This window comes from Scyliorhinus canicula, chromosome 1 (assembly GCF_902713615.1).
Source record: "Scyliorhinus canicula chromosome 1, sScyCan1.1, whole genome shotgun sequence".
NCBI classification, from domain to species: domain Eukaryota; kingdom Metazoa; phylum Chordata; class Chondrichthyes; order Carcharhiniformes; family Scyliorhinidae; genus Scyliorhinus; species Scyliorhinus canicula.
The window spans coordinates 281,359,451-281,384,500 of NC_052146.1; the positions used below are offsets into that span (position 1 = coordinate 281,359,451).

The 25,050-nt window shown below is 47.6% G+C and overlaps 1 protein-coding gene across 8 annotated transcripts in view; it reads left to right on the forward strand.

Moving 5' to 3' along the window:
- The window catches only part of LOC119974827 (regulator of G-protein signaling 7), a 585,527-nt gene that overhangs the window by 488,597 nt on the left and 71,880 nt on the right, over positions 1 to 25,050 (forward strand). For all 8 annotated transcript variants that reach the window (XM_038814129.1, XM_038814137.1, XM_038814144.1 and 5 more), the window contains exon 10: positions 19,911 to 19,985. In XM_038814129.1, coding sequence (XP_038670057.1) covers positions 19,911 to 19,985 — 75 coding nt within the window. The remainder of the gene's footprint in view (positions 1 to 19,910; positions 19,986 to 25,050) is intronic.

A 25,050-nucleotide genomic window follows, 5' to 3' on the forward strand; every position in this document is an offset into this window, starting at 1 on the left:
GGACTGGGTTGTGAAAACTGTAATGATAAAGTGCTTCCTCCCAAACACAGCAAACCACAGCATGAAGTATCAATATGACCATGAAGCCTCTTCTTACTGTATAGAACAGGGGTGGGCAAACTACGGCCCGCGGGCCGCATGCGGCCCGCCAAAGGTCTTTATGCGGCCCACCAAGTCATTAAAAAAAAAAAAAAAAAAAATTTTTTAATTTGTTTTTTAATTTTACATTTTTTTTTTAATGTTAATGGGGGGGGCTGTTGGGTTACTTACTGGTATAGGGTGGATACGTTGCCTTGAGTAGGGTGATAATTGCTCGGCACAACATCGAGGGCCGAAGGGCCTGTTCTGTGCTGTACTGTTCTATGTTCTATATGAGGCGCCCAGAATCATAACCGGGTGAAGTAATTATTTTACTTAATATACTATGCGGCCCTTTAAAATTGTGAATTTCTGAATGTGGCCCTTGCACGGAAAAGTTTGCCCACCCCTGGTATAGAACAAGGGATAGTTTCTGGTCACCGTTGTTCATGATTTTTTAGCAGGAGTGGTGTAGAATAAGGAAGATTAGAAAGGGACCCATATCACTGGATTTATGCCCATTATGCTGTATATCAATTTCATGATGGGTCTTAAGGTGAACCTCAGAGTTTTTGTCCAGTACAAACAAAAGTTTCATTTTAGTACTGTAGCATTGCAAGATTAGGTTTATCAGGACACCACACTGTGAAATTTAATGCTACAGGGATCTTACAGGCCTGATGCAGTGTCGGGCCTCCGACTCGAGTGAAATCTCAGTCGGGTTGAAATTGAGCCTCGTCAAGCTGTCTTCCAATCAGCCAAGGATCGCCAGACAGAGGTGAGTGTGGGAAGGATGGGGGCCATCGGGAGGAGTTTACCACCTAATGTGGAGCAGGGGCAGGAGAGAGGCTTCTTGAAGTCTTGCCCCCCCCCTTCCCCCTTCCTGATGTTGTGTCACCTGATTGCGCACAGAATGCCTATGAACGAGGGACCACCTGCATCCCACCTGGAACTTGATTGTGGGGAGTTGGAAAGGTGGCAAAGTCTCCACCCTACCCTCCTGCCTGATCAAGTGCCCCCCACTTCTGAAGTTGCTTTGAGGATGGGCATTAAATTCCAGTCACACGTGTGCTTTGGCATATACTATGCCTTGAGTTTATCCTCCATAATGGGCCTTGGGGGAAAACTGCCTCTGCACTGACAAGAAGTCAGTGTGGAATCTTACCATATTTATTCAAAGACTGTGAACTGATGTGTAGTTCTCCAGGTGCACAGACCAGCCCCTCTGAACAAAAAAATATGAATGGGTTTGGTTTACAGTTGTCACACTGACAGTGCTGGGCCTGATAGAGCTGGCAAGGCTGGCTCTACAGAGATCAGGACACCATCTTTAACGGCATGCCAATCAGAAATGAAGATCAAGCCCCTTTCCCCCCACCACTCACTACAGTAGTATCAGCTGCATTCCCCCTCTCTCACTGATTGACCTCCCCCTTGCCTGCAGCATGTTCCCTCCTCACTGACCACTCCCACCCCCCCCCCCCCCACCCCCCACATCCCTGCAAGTTCCCGCCTCAATGACCTCCGCGTTCGTCCCCTACCACACTTGACGGGAACCCCCCGCATTGTTGCTCCCCAGACGACCTGCCCCTTGGCACAGGTCAGCACTGCCAGGTTGGCACTATGTAAACTTGGCATGTGCCAACCTGGCAGTGCCAACCTGTGCTAAAGGACAGTGACAGAGCACTGCCTTGGCATGTCCCTCTCTCCCCAGGGGCCATATTTACCTTTGTGCCCCTGGGGGTGGAGGGGGAAATCACCTCTACTGATTTATGTCTTCAAATAGCTGTGACATGACATTGGCGAGGTTTAAATATTCGGTGGGAAGGTGGGAGGGAGGGGGGAGCATCATGTGGAAGGGGGCCTGGGTAATTACACTGAAATGTATTCAAAAACTTAAATGATGTTCTCGCCCCTCATGACGGAGAGGTGTGTGGAAAATGGGAAAACGTGATTTCTCCGGAGAGAATCGCGTTTCCCAATTCTCTCCAGATTTTCCACCTGCATTGGCGATCCTGCAGACCACTAACCCAGGTTCAAAAATCTCCCCCATTATTTATAAATTTTACAGAATATAGGAAAGTACAATTTTTCTTTAGTTCTGAGCCAAGTGTTTGTATCTTACATTTTGGCAGTTTATCTTTTACTGATTTTTGCCCCAAAACATTGACAGCTAGAAATTAGTTGCTGGAATTATTATATTGAAAATTGACATTTCAGTGCATGTTTTACATTATTTGGTGAATGAAGGGAAAATGAAAGGGATTGTATTGCAGATGACTTTCCTTACTCATTCTTACGTACCATGCCCTGGAACGTGTGCATGTGAATAAATGGACAATCATGCTTTATGCAACTAGGTTACACCATAAGACCATAAGACATAGGAGCAGAATTAGGCCAATCAGTCCATCGAGTCTGCTCCGCCATTCAATTATGGCTGATATTTTCTCATTCCCATTCTCCTGCCTTCTCCCCATAACCCCTGATCCCCTTATTAATCAAGAACCTAAATATCTCTGTCTGAAAGACACTCAATGATTTGGCCTCCACAACCTTCTAAAGAGTTCCACACATTCACCACCCTCTGGCTGAAGAAATTCCTCCTCATCTCAGTTTTAAAGGATCGTCCATTTAGTCTGAGATGGTGTCCTCTGGTTCTAGTTTTTCCTACAAGTGGAAACATCCTCTCCACGTCCACTCTATCCAGGCCTCGCAGTATCCTGTAAGTTTCAATAAGATCCCCCCTCATCTTTCTAAACTCTGAGTACAGACCCAGATTCCTCAACCGTTCCTCATACGACAAGCTCTTCAATCTAGGGATCATTCTTGTGAACCTCCTCTGGACTCTTTCCAAAGCCAGCACATCCTTCCTTAGATATGGGGCCCAAAACTGCTCACAATACTCCAAATGGGGTCTGACCAGAGCCTTATACAGCCTCCGGAGTCTTGTATTCTAGCCCTCTTGACATGAAGGCTAACATTGCATTAGCCTTCTTAACTGCCGACTGAACCTACACATTAACCTTAAGAGAATCGTGAACAAGGACTCCCAAGTCCCTTGGTTGAGTTTGAAGGAGGAGTCCTTGGGCGGGATTCTCCAGCCACGTTCACCCGGTAACTGGAGAATCCTGCCTGAGGTCAAGGGTGTTTTCCATTGTCGGCGTCTCGCCCGTGGCATTCCTGTGGCGGGCGGGGCAGAAGAATCGAGCTCCTTAGCATCATTGCGCCCATCACGAGAACAAACTGGAGTCATTTCTGGTTCATTTGAATCATCTTTGGTTTCTTGGTGCTCCTCTTCTGGAGTCAAAATCTTCAAGATTTCATTTTCTTTTGGGTAGTTTAGAGTAGATGAGGTTTTAATTAGCATGGTCTCACTGGACTGAAGAGTAGTTTCACTTTGATTGTTGAGTGCTTCTGTGCATACGAGCTGAGATCTGTCAGTCTCACTGTGATCTTGAACATCTTGTATGTCGATCGTGATCACATTGTCACTATTCTCACATACAGTGGGTAGACATTCAGTGTCTTCCTGTTGGTTAAGTGAGCTGGGTAGACTTTCATGGTCTTCTTCCGGTGGCTCAAATAAACTGGGTAGACTTTCATAGTCTTTTTGTTGTTCACGTAAGTTTGGTAGACTTTCATAGTCTGCTGCTGGTTGCTCAGATAAGGTGGATAGACCTTCATAGTCTTCTTTGTAAATGGTTGTCGCTCTGGAGTCTTTAATTGCTTCCATTCTGGAGTCTGTCAACTCTCTGTCGAGGCTTACGTCGCTCTCTCTGTGGAGTCTTTCATCGCTCTCCGTGTGGAGTCATGCAGTGTTCTCTCTTTGGAGTCAATCTGTGCTGTCTCAACCGAGTCGTTCTGTGCTCTCTGTGGCGTTGTTTTCTTCTTGGCTGATTGACAGGTTGCTATCATCCAATGATTCACCGATCTGCCATTGCATCATGGTATTGGATTTATCTACCATGACTAGATTCGGATTGAGCTTTTCAACCATGTTGCTGATGCTATGATCATCATATCTGAAGAACTCAGCCATGTCTGAGTAGTATTCCTCAATATACAAATCATTTATTTTTGTTTCCCATTCATTATTGTGCTCTTCATGTTCAATTAACAAATCATCTTTTTTGTTTTCAGATTTGTTATTATGGTCTTCATGTTCAATGAACAAATCATGGGCACGATTCTCCACCCCCCACGACGGGTCGGAGAATAGTGGGAGGGCCTTCCCGACATTTTTCCCGACCTCCCGCTATTCTCCCCCCCCCCCCCCCCCCACGGCCGCCCCAAGACACGAATCGCTGCTCGCCGTTTTTTTACGGCGAGCAGCGATTCTCCCCTATCCGATGGGCCGATTTCTCAGGCCTTTACGGCCGTTTTCACGAATTTAAACACACCTGCTATCACAGTTCGTGAAAACGGCCGCAAAGTGCTGTTCTGCACAACCATGCCACCGATTGGCACGGCCGTGCCAAGGGTGGCATGAGCCCGTGATCGGTGGGCACCGATCGCGGACAGCGGGTCCGATTCCTGCGCATTCTTTGTCCCTCCGCCGTCCCGCAGGATCAGTCCACGGGGCGGCTGAGGGGCATGACGGACCGCGCATGCGTGGGTTTGACGCATATGCGCGATAACGTCATCCGCGCATGCGCGGGTTGGAGCCGTCCAACCCGCGCATGCGCGGCTGACGTCATCGTGCGCGTCAGCCGCTGTGAGTCTTGGCAGCCGGGTTTAACGAACATTCGCTAAGCCCGCGCTGCCGTTCTTCCCGGGGCCCCGATGCTAGCCCCGACCGGGGAGTGAATCGGGTCCCGGGAGGGGGCGCGGAGTCTGCCGTCAAACACGGCCGGTTTCACGGCAGCCTTTACGACTCTCCGCATTTGTGGAGAATCGCGCCCCATCTTCTTTGGTTTTGGATTTTTCACTGTGCTCTTCACTTTGGGTGGTGCAAACTGCTTGTTCCAGGGTGCTGCGGAGGTTATTTTTAACTGCTGGGAGAAGTTAAGGCATTGTTCTTTCTTTCGAGGTGAAAAAAATTGTGTTTTGTAGTTTTAAAACTCTTTTTTTCAATTTTTGGGCATTTCCCCTTTAAGTGGGTGGTGTCCGGATCCTCTGACATCATGACGCTCGTGACGTTGTGCGTCGGACTCGATTGCGCATGCGCAAGCCGAATTTCCTTTACTGTGCGCTCTTTTTGCAACTGCGCATGCGCGGCTTCTCGCACATGCGAAAAATACTTCTACTGGTTTGCGTCTTTTAGGGAAGTGCGCATGTGCGGACTGGTCAGACTGCACATGCGCAAGATGGCTGCCATTCAGAACTTCCGTCTTCAGTTTCAACCTTGCCTCTGCCTCGTGGTGAGAATTTGCCCCATTTTTACAGATTTTGTTTTCTGGATACTGATTCTTTGTTTGTAAAGACTCAAAGTATTGTTTTTGTTCATAAACGATTTCCAGAGTTAGATACTTATTTTGTGAAAGTTCTTCCCTCAAATTTTTCTCAGATAGTCCAGAAATTAATTGATCCATTATCATAGTGTCTCTGAAATCAGCATAATTACAGCCTTGTGCTATTAACCATCCCAGGAATCTGTCTGGTAAACCTTCGCTGCACTCCCTCGAGAACATGAACATCCTTCCTCAAATAAGGGACACAAACTGCCACGGTATCCCAGGTGTGATCTCACAAAGGCCCTGGAATTGCAGTAAGACATCCCTGCTCCTGTATTCAAAACGTCTCGCAATGGAGGCCAGCGTGCCATTTGCTTTCTTTATTGCCTGGTGTATATGCATGCTTACCTTCATGGACTGGTGTACGAGGACACCCAGATCTGGTTGCACATTTCCCTCTCCTAATTTATGGCCATTCAGATAATAGTCTGCCTTCTTGTTTCTGCTACCAAAGTGGATGACCTCGCATTTCTCCAAATTGTATCCTAAGTATGTTTTACATCGCTCTCTGGAATATAGCATAGGCTGACGACATGCCAAAAGATAGTCTGGTGTACTCGTACGGGCCTCCATGGATGTTTATAGTGAGGCAGGGTCCAATTCTAACTGCAAATATGCACGACACATATCGGGTTTGGTAAATAAGTGTCCACCGACCAATTTTCCGTACAGGACCTCAATGCAGGGCATCTAATGTCCTGTTGACCATTAACTTATGGTCCCCACAATCTGACCATCTTATTAATTTTGAGCACTGGGACCACTGGTTCCGCCCAATCAGCAAAATGTACCAGCCTGACGATCCCAAATCCTTCGATTCAGCTACGTTCAGCCTCAACTTACGCTATCAAAGCGTAAGGGACCAGGCGAGCTCTGAAATATCATGGTTGGACGGCCGAATTGACCTGAAATTTTCCCATTGCCCCTTTTATTTTTCTCAGTCCAGGCTGGAATCCTCAGGATATTTTCCTGGTATTCATACAGGCCCCCTGATATCATTTGGAAAATCTGCTGCCAGTTCAGATGTAGGCACATTAGCCAATTGTTGCCTAGCAGCCTAGCCGTGTCCCTTGGCTGATCAATGGGAATGGCACTGACAGATGTCCATAAACCGCCGGAGCCATAGTGGTTTCTGCAATGGCTAACAGTTCGCTGGTAGATGTCAGAAATCTGGTCAAAAGTCTGCTTTCCAACAACAGAAACCGCAACTCCCGTGTGTAACTCCCGTGTTAACCTCCACAGTTATCTTGATGGGGGCCGCTCAGTGCGCCTCAGACAATTTAGCATACATTCCTCCTTTGACTGTTCAGGGGGAAAGTGCGAGTCCGTGGGTGGCAATTGCATCAACCAGGGTGCCTGGATTCCTGGCTGTCTTGTGCCTTATGCCCCCTTCAGCCTCTGTGTCCACATAATAATAATATCTTTATTAGTGTCAATTGTATGCTTACACATTAACACTGCAATGAAGTTACGGTGAAAATCCCCTCGTCGCCACAATTCAGCGCCTGTTCGGGTATACAGAGGGAGAATTCAGAATGTCCAATTCACCTAACCAGCATGTCTTTTGGGAGTTGTGGGAGGAAACCGGAGCACCCGGAGGAAACCCATATAGACATGGAGAGAAGGTGCCCCTCATCGTCCTGGCTCTCCCTCTATAGACTCCGGGGAGCTATCCCGTCAGGATGACTTGGTTCTTAACCAGTGGATCTGGCCCCTACGTTAGTCAGTTCAGGGCGGGTAACAGTCCTTGTGGTGGGGGTGGGGGGGGTGGGTGGCTCTCGCTGGTAGGGGGCATGTCCTATTATGTCTACCTCCATCTCTGGATCTCTTGCACTCCTCTCTCTGCTTTCATGGGAAAGCGAAATTTGTACGGCCTGCTGAAGGTTTAGGAATGGTTCGGCTGGCAGCTTCCTTTGAGTAGCCATGTTATTTTCGCCGCAGACCAAACAGCCACACGACATTTTGGAAACGGAAGTTCCGTATTCACAAAATTCAGCTATTTTTCATTGCCTTGTCAAAACCCTGTTACAGATTCCCCAGGAGTGCTCTCTGCCGTATTGGAACGGTATCTCTGCACTATTACAGATAGTTTCGGGTTGAAGTGTTGCGCCACCAGGTTTACCAACTGTTCGAAAGTTTTAGTGTCCAGAGCTGCAGAATATTTAAGGCTTTTTTTATCACTCCATAAGTATGTGCTCCACAGACAGCCAGCAATGTTACTGTCTGTCTGTCTGTCGATCATCATCTGTGATAGTGTTTGCCCGGAATAAATAACGCGTGCGTTCTGTGTACAGTGTCCAATCCTCTCGTCTTGCGTCGAACATGCCCAATCTTCCAAACAAAGGCATTTTCGAAAATAAAATGCCAACCTTCGTCCAGCAGAGCAAAGGAGCAAAGGTTCACATGATGGTGTAGCAGCACCGATAGTAATCCAGTTGTATTCTCATCGCCAGTATTGTAGACCGCAAATGAGTCTGAACCAAGTTAATAAAAAAGAAAACCTGGTTTATTGCAAAGCAATTATATGTACAATATACATCAGATCCCAGCCGGGTTTGCTCTGTCAGTGCCATACTTGCTTGACTTTATACAGATCTTAATCACGAGCGATCTAAGGCACCCTGCCCCCTTAGCAGTGGAGCTCGTATTAAGCGAGACTCATGGAAGATTGATTGCTCCAACCCCATAGATCTCGTGTGGGTTATAAGAGTAAGGTATACTCCTTTGCAGCAATGGCATCTTGTCAGTGTTGGAAGACATGTGGGATGCATTTGAATATATTTAAGTAATTTCCTCACATTGTATACTTTTACACTGCACGCTCATGCATATAGTTGTTGCATTCATTAGGAAGGAGCAACATAATATTTCTGATGTAAACATAACATTATACATAACAATTAATTCACTCACAATATGTTTTGAGCAGGACCATCAATACTTTTCTGGTGCAGGTTGATGCCACTGATATGCTTGTTCAAGAAGCCTGTAAAATCTAATGAAATTGCTTTCTGTGCTTCCTACATGACCGAAAGTAGTCAGAAACTTTTGTAAAAAATGAAGAAGTAACTGTGTGACCCAGTAACTTTAAGATTCTGAGAATTTAACTATTAATATCGGGTGAGAAGTTGTTCTCATTAGCACGCTACAACACTGTCGTTAGAGCTCCAAAAATATGTCAATGGTGCATGCACACTTGAGGGGTGAATTGCGCTGGGCGCCTTATTGACGAGGGTGTTAGAGTGGTGCATTAAAAATATGTCGGACCATGAAATTAATTTGCATGCAAAGCTGATTTGAGGCCAGCGGTGCTATTTTGTTCAGCTCAATTCTTCAGCTAGCTAATCGCTCAACCTTGTAAAGTTGAGCACATGTTCAACAGAGGGAAGGACCCCTTCTCCCGCATTACTTAAAGGGTTCATCAACTGCTTATAGATTAGTTGCTAGTCGATTTCATTTGTCTGTTGTTGCGATTCTACAAATGTTTGGTGTTTTCTGTGGTTGTTTGAGGTTGTAAAGGGAAGGGCTCTCAGCAAGAGGCTATACCCAGTCAGGGTGTTCAGAGAGAAATTCTTCTACTAACTTATGCCTTTACCTAATTTGTCAGTTCACTTCAGTTAGCTCTACTTTTGTGCCCTCACAATCAACATTATTTAAATTCAAAGTGCTAGTTTTGGACCTACTCTTCCCTCCCTCAAAATTATGATCCCTGCTACCTTGTGGTGCCGTCACTGCAAAGTCATCAATTATTCCTATCTTGTTGCACAATACCAGGTCTAGTTTGGCCTGATCTCTGGTTAACCCCAGAATATGCTGCTCTCAGAAACTATCCTGAAAATATTCTATAAACTCCTCACCCAGGCTATCTTTGACCATCCAGTTTTTCAGTCTGTGTATGGATTAATATTGTTTAATTTTCATTAATTTAATAAATTGTGCATCATGATCGCGTGCCTGTTTTCAGGGTTTTCCAGTATCGCTCCCGTAGTGTTTTATGAAAAATCAAGTTAACTACTTCTTTTGTAGGTATTTTGAATTATTTCTTCATCAAGTCACATCAGAAACAAAGTTGAAATGCTATTAAGTGTCATGTTATGATATGTAATGACAGATCCGATTATAGCTTACATGGTTATAAGTAACATTGTTGAATGGGATGAATTGCTTGCCTGCCTTAAAGACCTGCAAAGTCTTTGTATGATCTAATATCCCAATATATTTAATATTATTTAAATTACATAATACAGGGAGATGAAATTGATGTTCGTAAATGGTAGGTTTTGTCAATGATTAAAGAGCAAAATTATTAACATGCACAAGAGTACTTACTGTACCTTAAACATTTAATTGTGCGCTTTCGTCACCTTCAGTTTTCTTCATTCCTCCTTTTTTTTCATGAATATAACAACAGAAAGCTACAGGAATTAATTAAAAGTGTGACAACTTGCCCTTGATGACGCAGTGGCTGTATTAATAACTTGCTGCTAACACATAGCGCAGAGTAATGATTGGATTCTATTTCTAGAAAGGCTAGATGGGTTGCTTTTCATTGCCCCCATTACATCTTAATAAAGTCATAAAACTAAATGACATGGCAACCTATAAAGGCTTGTCACTGGCAAATGCAAAATTTATAAAGCTGTTAAAGCTAATTGTGCTTTATTATTGCCATAATTAATATAAGCTTGGCTTAAGAAAGTAATTTATTTGGAAGATTGTTCCCGTTTAGTTGTAAATGTTAATTATGTTCTTTGAGGTATTTTTGGTAAATTGTACGTGTAGCATAAAGACAAATTAGAGAAGGACAACTGAGATAATTAAAGGTGATGTCCAATTTTTTTTCTGTCACTCAGGCAAACAGCATGTGCACTGGAAGAGTTTCTGTTGATGGTTTAGTCAGAATAGAAGTGACTCCCCCAGCCTTAAATCAATAATTTCCACATGTGCTCTCTCATTGATCGCTGTACTTCAGCAGGAATGCTGGCAAAATGGCACTCGCCGCCATTTACATTGTTGCTCATGGATTTTCACGGATGTTACGTCAGAAAATCAGGCAAGCGAGACAAAATGCCCTGTGACATTTTTGGAAGTGGGGAGGGCATTGCATCAGGTGGAAGGATCACTTTCCAACATGCCGCTACCTCCATTAAAATTAGCAATGTGGAAGAAAAGTTCATGGTTGTTAGATTTCCCGCACCGCCATTGATTGATATCCTCAGATGGGAAATTAATGAACCTTTAAGGGGCTCAATGCCTCAAGCGTTAACCCAGCAGTGGGCTGGCTTGTCACCACGCACAGAGGACAATAAAGCAAACCTGTGTGAACTGCTTGTAATCTATGGGGTTGAGGGGGTGGGGCTGGGATTGCCTTGTTCATAGGGGACCTGCATTTGGAAGGGGGAAGCAACTTGCCCTTGCTGACAACTCTGCTCCCCATTTCCCACAAACCCTTGCTGCCTCTGGCCTTGGTTATTCCTCAATTCTACGCCTCTCGTGGCTCTCAATCCACAGAGAGGCGAATGAGAAGTTTTGCTGGGCTCAGATTTGCCGGCAGCTCTCAGGGAGAGGAATTTCTGCCCCTACGGCCCTTGTTCCTAGGGATGGTCCATCTGAGAGGCACTTCATAGTGTTGGGCCTTCCTTGAAGAGCTGATGCAGTTCCCTTGCAGGCTTTCCAGCTGGCAGACCATAAAATCACTCCTCACCGCCCCCTCCTCCCCATGCAATGAAAACCCCTCCTTTTAGAACTTTCTTGCAGAAAGGACAAGCAGTTGTAACCATATGTTCCCAAATAACTGGCCTTTCGAACACCTAACACAGTTTTGTTTTACATCTATAATGCATGTCCATCAATTCAAATGCCGCTACCTAAATCTTCCCCCTACTGAAGATCATGGCCAGAATTCTCCGGCCATTGGGTTTCTCTGTTCTCGCCGGTAGCACACCCCCAAATGCAGGTTTATAGGCAGTGAGGGGGAGCGTCAATGGAACATCTCATTGACAAGCAGTGTGGGTAGAGAATCCCACCGTCAGCGAACGGCACACTGCCTCGAAACAGGCGGCTGGGGAAACGGAGAATCCAGCCTCATATTCAGAAATTTACTTAGGTTCAAGTGCACAAGTGTTTTGTGTTTTGATTCTTCCAGTGCCAAACAGCGTTGGGATGTACTTTTGCTCAGCCTCTGAGTCCCCCATTTTTCTGGGTTAACACTCGTTGGCTCTACAGGGAAGGGATTGTCACAGGATACCCACTGACAAGAGGGAAATTTGGTGGCAGAGGCACCACTAGAGCATTAGAATTAAATCTTCTAGGGGGAGAAGATGCCTGAAGATAAAAGAAACTTTTAAACAATAGATGGGAGGCTGCATGGGTAGGAAGAGCCGCAATGGTGTTAGCAGGTTTTGTGTGTTTGAGGAGGACAGGTGAAGGAGTATTGAGATTGGGTAGGGGTCTGGTAATAGGCTTCATTGATTCAATTTCCTAGCATTACCACTACTTTTCGGCACAATTTCAAGCTGAATAATGGAGAAAGACCCATCCCTGTGTACCTTATACTGCTTAATCCGATTACCCTTCTTAGCGTCATCCCAGTGCCCAAATGCAGTGAGGTGACCATCTAACAGCTGTTGAAGTGTGCCTTCTGAGATAGAGGTGGCTATTTGCTTCCTTGAACTGAGTTGTGAGATAGTTCGGAAATGGTTGACACCGCACCTATAGCTGCTTTTATTCTAAGTCTTCAAACTTTACACTGGTGGACCTTCCTCAATTTCGAAATCTGAATCCCTTAAGTGTTGCTAACAGTTGTGGCAAGTGGAGTGACTGTCAGCAAAAGACTGAGAAGCCCCAGAGATTGTTACTGGCAGCACCTTGAAGACACTTATGAGAACACAAGAGGAAGAAGTAATACAAGGGAGAAATATTGCAACAGAGAAGAATTACAAGAGTATTAGCCACACATTGCCTCGAAACATTGAATAATGGAAAAGGGAAGAATGAACAGGAATGACAGCTAATAGCTTTGAACTTGTTGATATCCTCCTGCTTGGCCCTCTCTGATTGGCTTGATGATGTTCTGACACCGTCAACTGCCCAGCAATTTCCTCCACGGTTGAGATGCGGGAACACAATGGTCTGAATTCCCCGGTCTCCCACTCCTTGGCCGCAAACCATTTGCTGGCAACGGGATTCTATCTTCCCACCGCTGGTCAATGGGATTTCTCATTGAAGACATACCATGTCGACAGGAAACCCATGGGCGGGGGTGCGCTGCTGGCGGGAAAAGTGAATCCTAACAACCGGAGTATTCTGGCCAATATCCATTCTTTAACCTCACCTTCCTATTACCACATGTTGCCTTGAAACAAAAGCATGCATTAAATAAGTTGTTATACGTGAAAGTTACATTAGTGGGTTGAGCTTTTTTGATAATTGAATAGTTTATAGATGTCCCAACAGTTTCTTTGGTGTGGGGTCCAACCAGAAGATTCCAGGAGACCTGCTTGTGGAGGAAATTAATGATGGAAAATCAGGTTGTTTTTTTAAAAGCAGAGTCCATACCTGCCTGATCTTTTTCTATGGCCTGCATCAAACAATCCTTTAACCTTCAGAGCAAACAGAGAAAATCTGCGTTATTATTTTCTGCAGCATTCTAAAATTATCTTAGTCAGTGTAAGTACGTTTTACCTTATTTATTTGCATTAACCATTTTCATATATTGGGAACCCTTGGATTTAATTTTTCGATGGGCAATTCTGATGATTTAACGCCCTTTAAGCCTTCAAATCCATTATTTGCTTCGGTCGAGCCATTGAATGAACACCGCTCTTACAAGGTTCCAACATGAATTTGATTCTCTCCTGACCACAGTTTGATGTGACTTAAACACATGACTTAAACAGCTCTTTGTTGCGGTGCCTCTCATGATTTTAGCGATGCCTTTCCTTTTATTTTATAATCAAGCAAGTAATTTCAGAATACTTGAATTGCTGAAAAAGAGACACACTGTCGAAGCTTTTCATCTTGCGCTCAACAGAACAGATACAAGAATACCAAATTTCAAAGGGAACAACAATTTATACTGCAAGGAATAATTGTGCTGATTGGTTGTCAAGAAGATTGTAGTTGGCTGAAGCGTTGTCATGGAGAGCGCACCAAGGAACAGATATCCTCCAAGCTTTTGTTTAAATTCAAAAAGGCAAGTCAGCTCTTATTGGTCAAGGTGTTGCCATGGAAAGTGCACGGGGGAACCGTTGACCGCATGTTTTTGTTAATTAAAAAAGGTGCAATACCTGGACTTATTACTTCTATTTGCAGAGGACAGGGCGCTGCAGATTTAACATACATAGCTTCTAGAAAGCGCAAATAAACATAGAACATACAGTGCAGAAGGAGGCCATCGAGTCTGCACCGACGCACTTAAGCCCTCACTTCTACCCTATCCCCATACCCCAATAACCCCTCCTAACCTTTTTTTTTCGGACACTCAGGGCAATTTAGCATGGCCGATCCACCTAACCTGCACGTCTTTGGACTGTGGGACGAAACCGGAGCACCTGGAAGAAACCGACGCAGACACGGGGAGAACGTGCAGAATCCGCACAGACAGTGGTCCAGCAGGGAATCGAACCTGGGACCCTGGCGCTGTGAAGCCACAGTGCTAAACACTATGCTACTGTGCTGCCCTTAATGAGACACGGAGACATGGAGGCTGGATTCTCTGCTCCCCGATAGCGAAATCACTTGCGACAGGGCGGAGAATCCGTTTTGGCGCCGAAATCGGGATCGCCAGCGGTTTTCCAATTCTCCACCCCCCCCCCCCCCCCCCCCCCCCCCCGAATATCGCCGTCCTCGTGGAGTACGCCACGCCGAGTATCCACCACATCAGGCCATTGCCTGAGGCCCACCCCGCGATTCTCCGTCCCCCAACGGCCAAATTCCCGACGGTGTGGGACTCTCATGGTCCTGCCATTCGGGAACCTCGCGAGGCTACTGTGGACTCAGTCTGGGGCCGCCACAGTCGGGGGAGGGCCGGTCTGCAGGCGGGCTTCATTCGGGGCTGGGGCAATGTGTGCGGGCAGTCTGGGCCATGCAAGCGGCCGATGAGGGGCACTATTTTGGCGGTACATGTCCGCGGGCTGAGTCCACCATGGGGCCCGGTACAGCCGCATGTGTGACCTCTGACCAAATCCCAAAAACGGAGAATCCAGCCCATGCTCTTTAATATAATGGCCCAGTCATTGGGATGTACAACCTGCATACCTGGCTTCACACATGCACTGAAATTTATGCACCATTATACTCATTTGTGTAGTAAGCAGAATGTCTTTTTAGCTTGATACAGCATCCTATTAGTGATGAATATCACTTGTGTTGCTACTGCATAGTAGCTATGTCAAATGGCTAGCTTCACCTGTTGCTCAAATGTTTGACACACCTTACCTCTCAAGGGTAATATCAGGTAGGCTGGGCACTTTTCAGGACCAAAAATAGTGGACTTAGGCCCATTTATGAGTTTTCGCACTGTGCAGCGAGCAATGATCTAGTCGGACTAGCCATTATCCTGCAAGATAATAATCTGATGTGCCCTATTTTGGCTTGAACTTGCATGGTGAGCAAATGACTTGGTCCAATTTATGAAGTTGCAGATAAGGCCAATCCTATTGTGCGTGGACCTGTAGGAATCACAACATGCACATTAACCAGCGAAGGTAGACTTTTGATCGACAGTAGTGGGGAACACATGAATGGATTTCTTGACTTGCACATGAAGGAAAGGGAGCTCATTTCAATGGTGAATTTGATTGTGGAATGCACCTTATTAATACATGTAAGGAAATTCTTACATACAGCAGATTCAAATATAGCAAAAATATCATCTATATATCTACTTAAATATGCATCAGGTAGGAGGTTAGGGAGCCATTCCATCCAAAATACGTTTCTCATGGAAACGAATGAAAATGTTAGTGAGAGCTGGATCCAGAGGGGTCCCATGGCAACATCATCTATTTGGGCATACATGGGGCGAAATTCTCCCATTGGGAGACTAAGTGCCGACGCCGGAGTGAAAACCAGAGTGTTTCACTCCGGCGTCGGAGGCCGCTCCTCGCCTCCTATTCTCCCACCCCCAGGGGGCTAGGAGCGGCACCACGTCAGCGTCAAAAGCGGCGCCGTGTAAATTACGCGGCCGGCGGCGTGTACATGACGCCACCCGCGGTTGCCATCCTCCCCGCGGGCACCCCGCAAGACATGGAGGATTGATCTTGCGGGGCAGTGGAGGAAAAGAGTGCGTCCTTTAGAGACGCCGGCCCGGCGATCGGTGGGCACCGATCGTGGGCCAGACCCCTACTGAGCACCCCCCTGATGCTCGATCCTCCCTCTCCCCTCCCCACAGACAGCACACGCAGTGTTCGCACGCTGTTCACGCCGGCAGTGACCAGGTGTGGTTGGCGCCGGCGTGAACCCGTCGGATTGGGCAGGCCGCTCGGCCCATCCGAGCCGGAGAATCGCTGCTCGACCATTAGAAACGGCAAGCGGCGATTCTCCGAGCAGCCTGTTGTGAAACGCGGCACGCCGTTTTGGGTGGGGTGGGAGAATCGCATGCGGGTGCCAGGGTGGCGTGGCGGGAATCGCCCGGTACTCCCGCGATTCTCCCACCCGGCGTGGGGGTCGGAGAATTGCGTCCATGGTGTCATTAAAGCTGAACTCAACTGCACTACATTAACACTGCAATGAAGTTACTGTGAAAGTCCTCTAGTCGCCATATTCTGGCGCCTGTTCGGGTACACAGCGGGAGAATTCAGAGAGTTGGCCTTCACGCCTCACAACGCCACCAGAGGGGCACCAATATCCTGGGAGGGAAATTTGCTACGGCTCTTCGAGGGTTTTAAACTAATTTGTCAGGGGGCTGGGAAATGTGCTGTAGTCCAGAAGTCAGTGTTGAGAGTAGTGAGGTACTGAGGAGGGTATCAAGGTCACAGGAGTGTACCGGCAGACAGAAAGGTGGGTTGAAGTGTGTCTACTTCAATGCAAGGAGCATCCGGAATAAGGTAGGTGAACTTGGAGCGTAGATTGGTACTTGGGACTACGATGTTGTGGCCATTATGGAGACATGGTTAGAACAGGGACAGGAATGGTTGTTGGAGGTTCCGGGGTATAGATGTTTCAGTAAGAGTAGGGAAGGTGGTAAACGAGGTGTTAATCAAGGATAGTTTAACGGCTGCAGAAAGGCAGTTCGAAGGGGATCTGCCTACTGAGGTAATATGGGCCGAAGTTAGAAATAGGAATGGAGCGGTCACATTGTTAGGAGTTTTCTATAGGCCCCCAAATAGTAATAGAGATGTGGAGGACGAAATTGCAAAACAGATTATGGGTCGGTGTTGAGGTCTCAGGGGTGACTTTAACTTTCAAATATTGATTGGAACCTCTATAGGTTGAACAGTTCAGATGGGGCAGTTTTTGTACAGTGTGTGCAGGAGGGTTTCCTGACACAATATGAGGATAGGCCGACAAGAGGAGGGGGCCACATTGGATTTGGTACTGGGTAATGAACCGAGCCAAGTGTTAGATTTGTTTGTGGGAGAGAACTTTTGAGATAGTGACCACAATTCGGTGTCTTTCACTATTGCAATGGAGAGGGATAGGGCCATACGGCAGGGCAAGATTTATAATTGGGGGAGGGGTAATTATAATGCGATTAGGCAAGAATTAGGGAGCATAGGATGGGAACAGAAACTGTCAGGGAAAGAGACAAATGAAAAGTGGAGCTTGTTCAAGGAACAAATACTGTGTTTCCTTGATAGGTATGTCCCTGTCAGGCAGGGAGGAAATGGCCGTGTGAGGGAACCATGGTTCACAAAAGAGGGAAATTTGGCCAATTGGATAAGTAACTGGCTAGCACATAGAAGACAGAGAGTGGTGGTGGATGAAAAATGTTCAGACTGGAGACCAGTTACCAGCGGTACCACAGGGATCAGTGCTGGGTTCTCTGCTATTTGTGATTTTTATCAATGACTTGGAGGAGGGGGCGAAAGGGTGGGTCAGTAAATTTGCTGATGACACCAAGATTGGCGGAGTAGTGGATGAGGTGGAGGGCTGTTGTAGGCTGCAAAGAGACATTGATAGGATGCAGAGTTGGGCCGAAAAATGGCAGATGGAGTTTAACCCTGATAAGTGCGAGGTGATTATTTTGGTGGAAAAAACTTGAATGCAGGTTATAGGGTCAACGGCAGGGTTCTGATGAATGTGGAGGAACAGAGAGATCTTGGGTTTCTGTCCACAGATCTCTGAAGATTGCCACTCAAGTGGATAGAGCCATCAAGAAGGCTTATAGTGTGTTAGCGTTTATTAACAGGGGGCTTGAGTTTAAGAGCCGTGGGGTTATGCTGCAACTGTACATGACCCTGGTGAGACCACATTTGGAGTATTGTGTGAAGTTCTGGTCATCTCATTATAGGAAGGATATGGAAGCTTTGGAAAGGGTGCAAAGGCGATGTACCAGGATGCTACCTGGTTTGCAGGATAGGTCTTATGAGGAAAGGTTGAGGGAGCTAGGGCTTTTCTCTTTGGAGCGGAGGAGGATGAGAGGCGACTTAATAGAGGTTTATAAGATGTTGAGGGGGATAGATAGTGGACGTTCAGAGACTATTTCCTCGGGTGGATGTAGCTATTACAAGGGGGCATAACTATAAGATTCAGGGTGGGAGATATAGGAGGGATATCCGAGGTAGGTTCTTTACTCAGAGAGTGGTTAGTGGTATGGAATGGACTGCCTGGTGTGATAGTGGAGTTGGACACTTTAGGAACTTTCAAGCGGTTATTGGATAGGCACATGGAGCACACCAGAATGACAGGGAGTGGGATAGCTTGATCTTGGTTTCGGACAATGCTCGGCACAACATCGAGGGCTGAAGGGCCTGTTCTGTGCTGTACTGTTCTATCTATCTATATTCGTGCATATGAAAATCAGACAAGTCGTTGGTATCCTGCGATTGGGTATCTTCTGATTAGTCGAGGCATTGTCATGGAGAATGCACTATCGAATCACTGTTCCCCCAAGCTTTTGTTTAGTTGAAAAAGGTACAATGGCTTGACATATTCTTTCTGTGTACAATGGACAGCACACTGCACATTACATATGTAGCTTCCAGTGAGCATAAGTGAGCCACATTGTGAGCCTGACTGATAATCTGAAATTAGTTGTCAGTCTAATTATGAGCACACTCAGAATTGTTCAGTACGTGCTATCCAATTGTGGAATCGCATCTAATGTAGGACACTATGTTGTGAGTTTGGCAAGCATGGGTAGTTGAGCACGGTCTCCATGGCAGAACTCAAGTTTTGTACTACCAAACGAATGCCTGTATTTGAATTCTCAGATTATTAATATAAAGTTTGAGGAAGTTTTACTGTTTATAAGTGTTTTTTATAGATTTCAGACGAGCACTTTCCAACACAAAAGCTAAAGTCTGCAGTTTTTTGAAATCTGAAATGAAAGCAGACAATTCTAGAAATACTCAGCATGTCTGGTAGCATTGGTGGCGTGAGTAACAGACCTTTCATCAGAACTGGGAAAGAATAGAAATGTAATGAAAGAGAGAGTGTGAGATAAATAAGAGGTCTGATTTTTCTATGCCTCCATTTTGCTTCATTTTCAAAAGCTGGTTTGCTTTTTTTTCCTTTCTCTCGTTTCCCTGTTATTTCCTTTCCCTGCTTTCGGAACGATCCTGCCATTCACACCTCCTCTATACTCACATTTTATTCCTTTGCTTGTCCCATTACCACTCCCTTTGGTCTTGGACCATAAAAACTTTTGTCATTTAATCTCTCCTGCCCTCCACCCTCTTGGAGACCTTCACGTTTGGCCTTTCTCCTATCCTCCCCCTTTCACTTGCACAAAACCTATCACATCTCAAACTTTTCCCAGTTCTGATGAAAAGTTACACGGCTGAAGCCCTAACCCACTTTCCAACACTTAGGGGCAGCAGGGTAGCATGGTGGTTAGCATAAATGCTTCACAGCTCCAGGGTCCCAGGTTCGATTCCCGGCTGGGTCACTGTCTGTGTGGGGTCTGCACGTCCTCCCCCTGTGTGCGTGAGTTTCCTCCCACAGTCCAAAGATTTGCGGGTTAGGTGGATTGGCCATGCTAAATTGCCCGTAGTGTAAGGTTAATGGGGGGATTGTTGGGTTACGGGTATACGGGTTACGTGGGTTTGAGTAGGGTGATCATGGCTCGGCACAACATTGAGGGCCGAAGGGCCTGTTCTGTGCTGTACTGTTCTATGTTCTATGTTCTAACACTGTCTTGTGCAGTATTCGATTTAGAGAGAATTGAGATGTGTATTAATTTAAAACTATTATGATGTACCTTTTCTTCAGCCAGGCTGTGTAAATACTACAGAAGTGGATATCAAGAAATCATCCCGAATGAGAAATCCTCACAAAACAAGAAAGGTAAACAGATTTTCAATAAGTCAGTTAGTACTGGCAGGACATTGCAAACCTAATACGCTGTGAGCTAATCTCTGCGAATACATTCATAACTGGTACAGTGTCCTGCCTGTGAACACATTCATGATAATATCAGTACTGTTAAAACATATCCACACTGCACAGTTCAAAAAGTTGAAAGAGAACAGTACTGGAATATTAGCCAATGCCCCAAAAATAAATTATGTAAATAACTTGGCCATTCCGTCGCCACTGGCTGCAAAATCAATTCTTTTGGATATTAGCTGTGTACATTGTGTATGCTTACGTTCTTTTGACTCCATCATTAATTGTACACACACACAAACACTGCCAGCACAATTTGGACAAACAGGAACCAAGAACTCAACAGTGAACATTTCCACCGAGTGCAAACTTCATCATAGTTATTTACTTATGGTCGGTGTGACCATGCTATCATTTCGTCCGGTAGTAATCTAATTAGTGGCAGTTTTAGCATGTCTGATGTTTGGGCAAGAATCCTGCCAGTGCAACTTTGTCCATTATAAGTGAACTCTGAAAGGCAACAGGTTAAATTGACAGAAGTACTTTCAGGTACTTTAATCCATTTTTTTCTGGTTTTCAGTTGATGTCTTTAACATTCACGCTTCCTTTGAAAGTTTTCAGCTAATATTTCATACATGATGTATGTAAAATTTAATTACTTGTCTTTCACTTTCTCTTTAGATTAATTTAGTTTTGCTGACGTTAATGCTGTGGTGAATGTAATATATAGATATATATGATAATTCACACTGTCTTTGTAAGCGCAGTAGCGCTATCCTACCACTAGGGGGAGTAGCTCTGGGAGTACTAAGGAGCTTGTACTGGGCTCCACCCTTGGCTCCGCCCACGACTCCTCCCCCTGGTGCAGCTGTATAAATACCCTTGTCCAGAGTCAGCCTGAGTTCACTAAGAGTTCATCAACGGGTAACAGGCTGGCTCTGAAGTAAGTCGATTAAAGCCTAGATTCATATTGGAAACACGAGTGTGGTGAATTGATGGTTCCATCAATATAATCGATTTAGGAACAGTAAAGATCGATTATGGAATCGGCCCTCAAGCCTGGACGCCTGGAACCTGACCCGCAGGATGCAGAGGCCAAAGAAATCTTCTCCCACTGGATCCGGTGCTTCAAGGCCTAGCTGGCAGAAGCAAGCACAGCCGGAACAACAGAGGATCAGAAGCTAAGTCTACTGCATGCGAGGGTGAGCCACAGAATCTCTACGCAACTAAACTCGGCCAGTTCATATACTGCGGCGCTAGCAGTTCTCGATAAAATTTATGTAAGGCCTATTAATGAAGTTTACGCTCGCCATGTGTTCACGACTGCCGTCAGCGGCCTACAGAATCATTCGCCGAATTTCTAAGGGAACTCAATAATTTGTCCAATGACTGTAATTACCAAGCGGTTACCGCAGCTGAACACAGGGAACTTGCTGAACGCGATGTCTTTGTAGCGCCTCAGGTCTAAATATGTGCGTCAACGACTGCTGGAAAAGGGGGCCCAGGACTTAGAAAAGACTGTGGAAGTTGCTACCACGATGGAGGTCTCCTTCCGCAGCCTTAACTCGTTCCCCGTGGACCCCGCGACCCAATCATGGGCCCCCGACCAGCGACTCCCCCAGGCCTGTGCTACAGGGCCGCCCAGCCACTATGCTGCTCCAGCCAGCCACTATGCTGCTCCAGCCAGCCACTATGCTGCCCCAGCCAGCCACTATGCTGCCCCAGCCAGCCACTACACTGCTCCAGCCTGCCATTTCTGCAGCCAGAACCAGAATCCGCGGCAGCACTGCCCGGCTTGCAACACGACCTGCAGCAGCTGCAGGCGAAAAGGCCATTACGCAAGAGTGTGCCTCGCTAAAAGGGCCCCAGCTTCCAACTCCCCAGCGACTCGAAGTAATCGCTCCCCTCACTCACAGGCCCGAAACGCTGCGGCCTATGCCCCGACTCCGCCCCCTCCAGCCACGTGCGATCCATGGGGGCCGCCATCTTGGAAAACCTCCACCACGCGGCCGGCCACGTGCGACTCATAGGGGCCGCCATCTTGGACGCCATCTTCCTCACCGCCCGCCACGTGCGATCCACGGGCCCGATCGGCATCTCTGCGCTCAGACAACTCTGTGGAAGAATTCGAATTTGACTATGAACTCAGAGGGCAGTCATCACGGGGCCACTCCAGCACAGCTGATCGAGCCGCCGACTACCCGCAACTCAGCGCGGTCACCCTGGACCAATCACGACCAAAGAATCTACGAAACTGGATGGCAGAGGTCCATATCAACGGGTACAAAACGCCATGCCTCTTCGACTCCGGGAGCACGGAGAGCTTCATACATCCAGACCTGGTAAGACGCTGTTCGCTCTCCGTTTTCCCCGTGCAGCAAACTATCTCACTCGCTTCAGGCTCCCATTCGGTCCAAATCCAGGGGCGCACCGCCGCGACACTCACAATCAGAGGCGCTAGCTACTCGAAATTCAAACTCTACGTTTTGCCCGACCTCTGCGCGCCACTCTTATTAGGCCTAGACTGCCAATGTAACCTCAAGAGCCTCACCCTCAGCTTCGGAGGGCCCCTTCCCCCATCCACGATCTGCAGCCTCGCTACGCTGCGAATTCCCCCCCCTCCTCTCTTCGCCAATCTCACAAAGGACTGTAAACCCGTAGCCACTCATAGCAGGCGGTACAGCCTGCAGGATAGGGTATTTGTCAGAGCAGAGGTCCAAAGGCTACTCAGTGAGGGGGTCATAGAGGCCAGCAATAGTCCCTGGAGAGCTCAGGTGGTGGTCGTTAAGACCGGGGAAAAATTCTGTATGGTGGTCGACTACAGTCAGACCATAAATAGATTTACGCTCCTCGACGCGTATCCCCTCCCCAGGATAGCAGACATGGTAAACCAGATCGCCCAGTACCGGCTCTTTTCCACGGTGGATCTGAAGTCTGCATACCACCAGCTCCCAATCCGCCCGGAGGACCGCCACTACACGGCATTCGAGGCCAATGGCCGCCTCTTCCATTTCCTCCGGGTCCCTTTCGGCGTCACTAATGGGGTCTCGGTGTTCCAACGAGCAATGGACCGAATGGTGGACCAGTACGGGCTGCGGGCCACGTTTCCGTACTTGGACAATGTCACCATCTGCAGCTATGACCAGCAGGACCACGACGCCAACCTCCACCGTTTTCTCCAGACGGCACAGAAACTGAACCTCACGTACAACAAGGAGAAATGCGTTTTCTGCACAACCAGACTAGCCATCCTCGGCTATGTCGTGGAAAACGGAGCCCTGGGCCCAGACCCGGACCGTATGCGCCCCCTCTTAGATCTCCCCCTCCCCCATTGCCCCAAGGCCCTCAAACGGTGCTTGGGCTTATTTTCCTACTACGCCCAGTGGGTCCCTCAATATGCGGACAAAGCTCGCCCACTCTTTAGGGCCACACGATTTCCCCTGTCAGCCGAGGCACGCCAGGCCTTCGACGGCATCAAGGAGGACATCGCCAAAGCGGTCATGCGGGCGGTGGACGAATCCACCCCATTTCAGGTAGAGAGCGACGCCTCAGAGGTAGCTCTTGCAGTCACGTTAAATCAGGCAGGGAGACCAGTTGCCTTTTTCTCCCGGACCCTCTCCGCTTCAGAACTCCAACACTCTTCATTCGAGAAAGAAGCACAAGCCATTGTGGAGGCTATCCATCACTGGAGGCACTACCTCGCAGGTAGGAGGTTCACCCTCATCACCGACCAAAGATCGGTTGCCTTCATGTTCAACAACTCGCAAAGGGGCAAAATTTAAAACGACAAAATTCTGAGGTGGAGGATCGAACTCTCCACCTACAATTACGATATTAAATATCGACGCAGGAAGCTCAACGAGCCTCCGGATGCCCTATCCCGCGGGACATATGCCAGCACGCAGATTGATCGATTAAAAGTCATCCACAATGACCTCTGCCACCCGGGGGTCACCCGGCTCGCCCACTACATCAGGGCCCGAAACCTGCCTTTCTCCAACGAGGAGGTAAAAGCGGTCACCAGAGACTGCCCGGTCTGTGCGGAGTGCAAACCGCACTTCTATAGACCAGACAGGGCCCACCTGGTCAAGGCTTCTAGGGACGCCTTTGAACGCCTCGCGATTGATTTCAAAGGGCCACTCCCCTCAACTAACAAGAATGTTTACTTTTTAAACGTCGTAGACGAGTTCTCCCGTTTCCCATTCGCTATCCCGTGCCCCGACATGACCTCCCACACAGTCATTAGGGCCCTGCATAGCATCTTCACCCTGTTTGGTTTCCCCAGCTACGTACACAGCGACCGGGGTTCGTCCTTCATGAGCGACGAGCTGCATCAGTACCTGCTCGACAAGGGCATTGCCTCGAGTAGGACTACCAGCTACAACCCCAGGGGGAACGGGCAGGTGGAAAGGGAGACTGCGACGGTCTGGAAGACCGTCCTACTGACCCTCCGGTCTAGAAAGCTCCAAGTCTCCCAGTGACAGGATGTCCTCCCAGACGCGCCCCACGCTATTAGGTCCCTTTTGTGCACGGCGACCAACCAGACCCCTCACGAGAGGCTCTTCATATTTCTCAGGGGCACTACCACGGGGGTCTCACTTCCGGCATGGCTGAGGACGCTGGGCCCCGTACTGCTGAGGAAACATGTCAGGGCGCACAAAACCGACCCCCTTGTTGAAAAGGTGCGCCTGCTCCAACCCCCAGTAGGCATTCGTCGAGTTCCCTGACGGCCATCAGGACATGGCATCCCTCCGGGATCTGGCACCCGCCGGATCCGACATGCCCTCTACCCCCACAGAAGGACCTCTCACCCTACACCCCATGCTGCCGACCCCTCGCGCACTCGAGCCCACGAGCTCGCTCCACCAGTTCCGCGCCCCCGCGCCGGCCAGCCCCCAGCGCTCCCAGTCCCTGGTCGAACCAGGAGAGTATGAAGCTCGGATACAACCCTCCTTGGAGTCCGCCATCGTACCCCAGCACACAACACCCATCCAGCCACCTCAAGAGGCTGCAACCCCGGTGC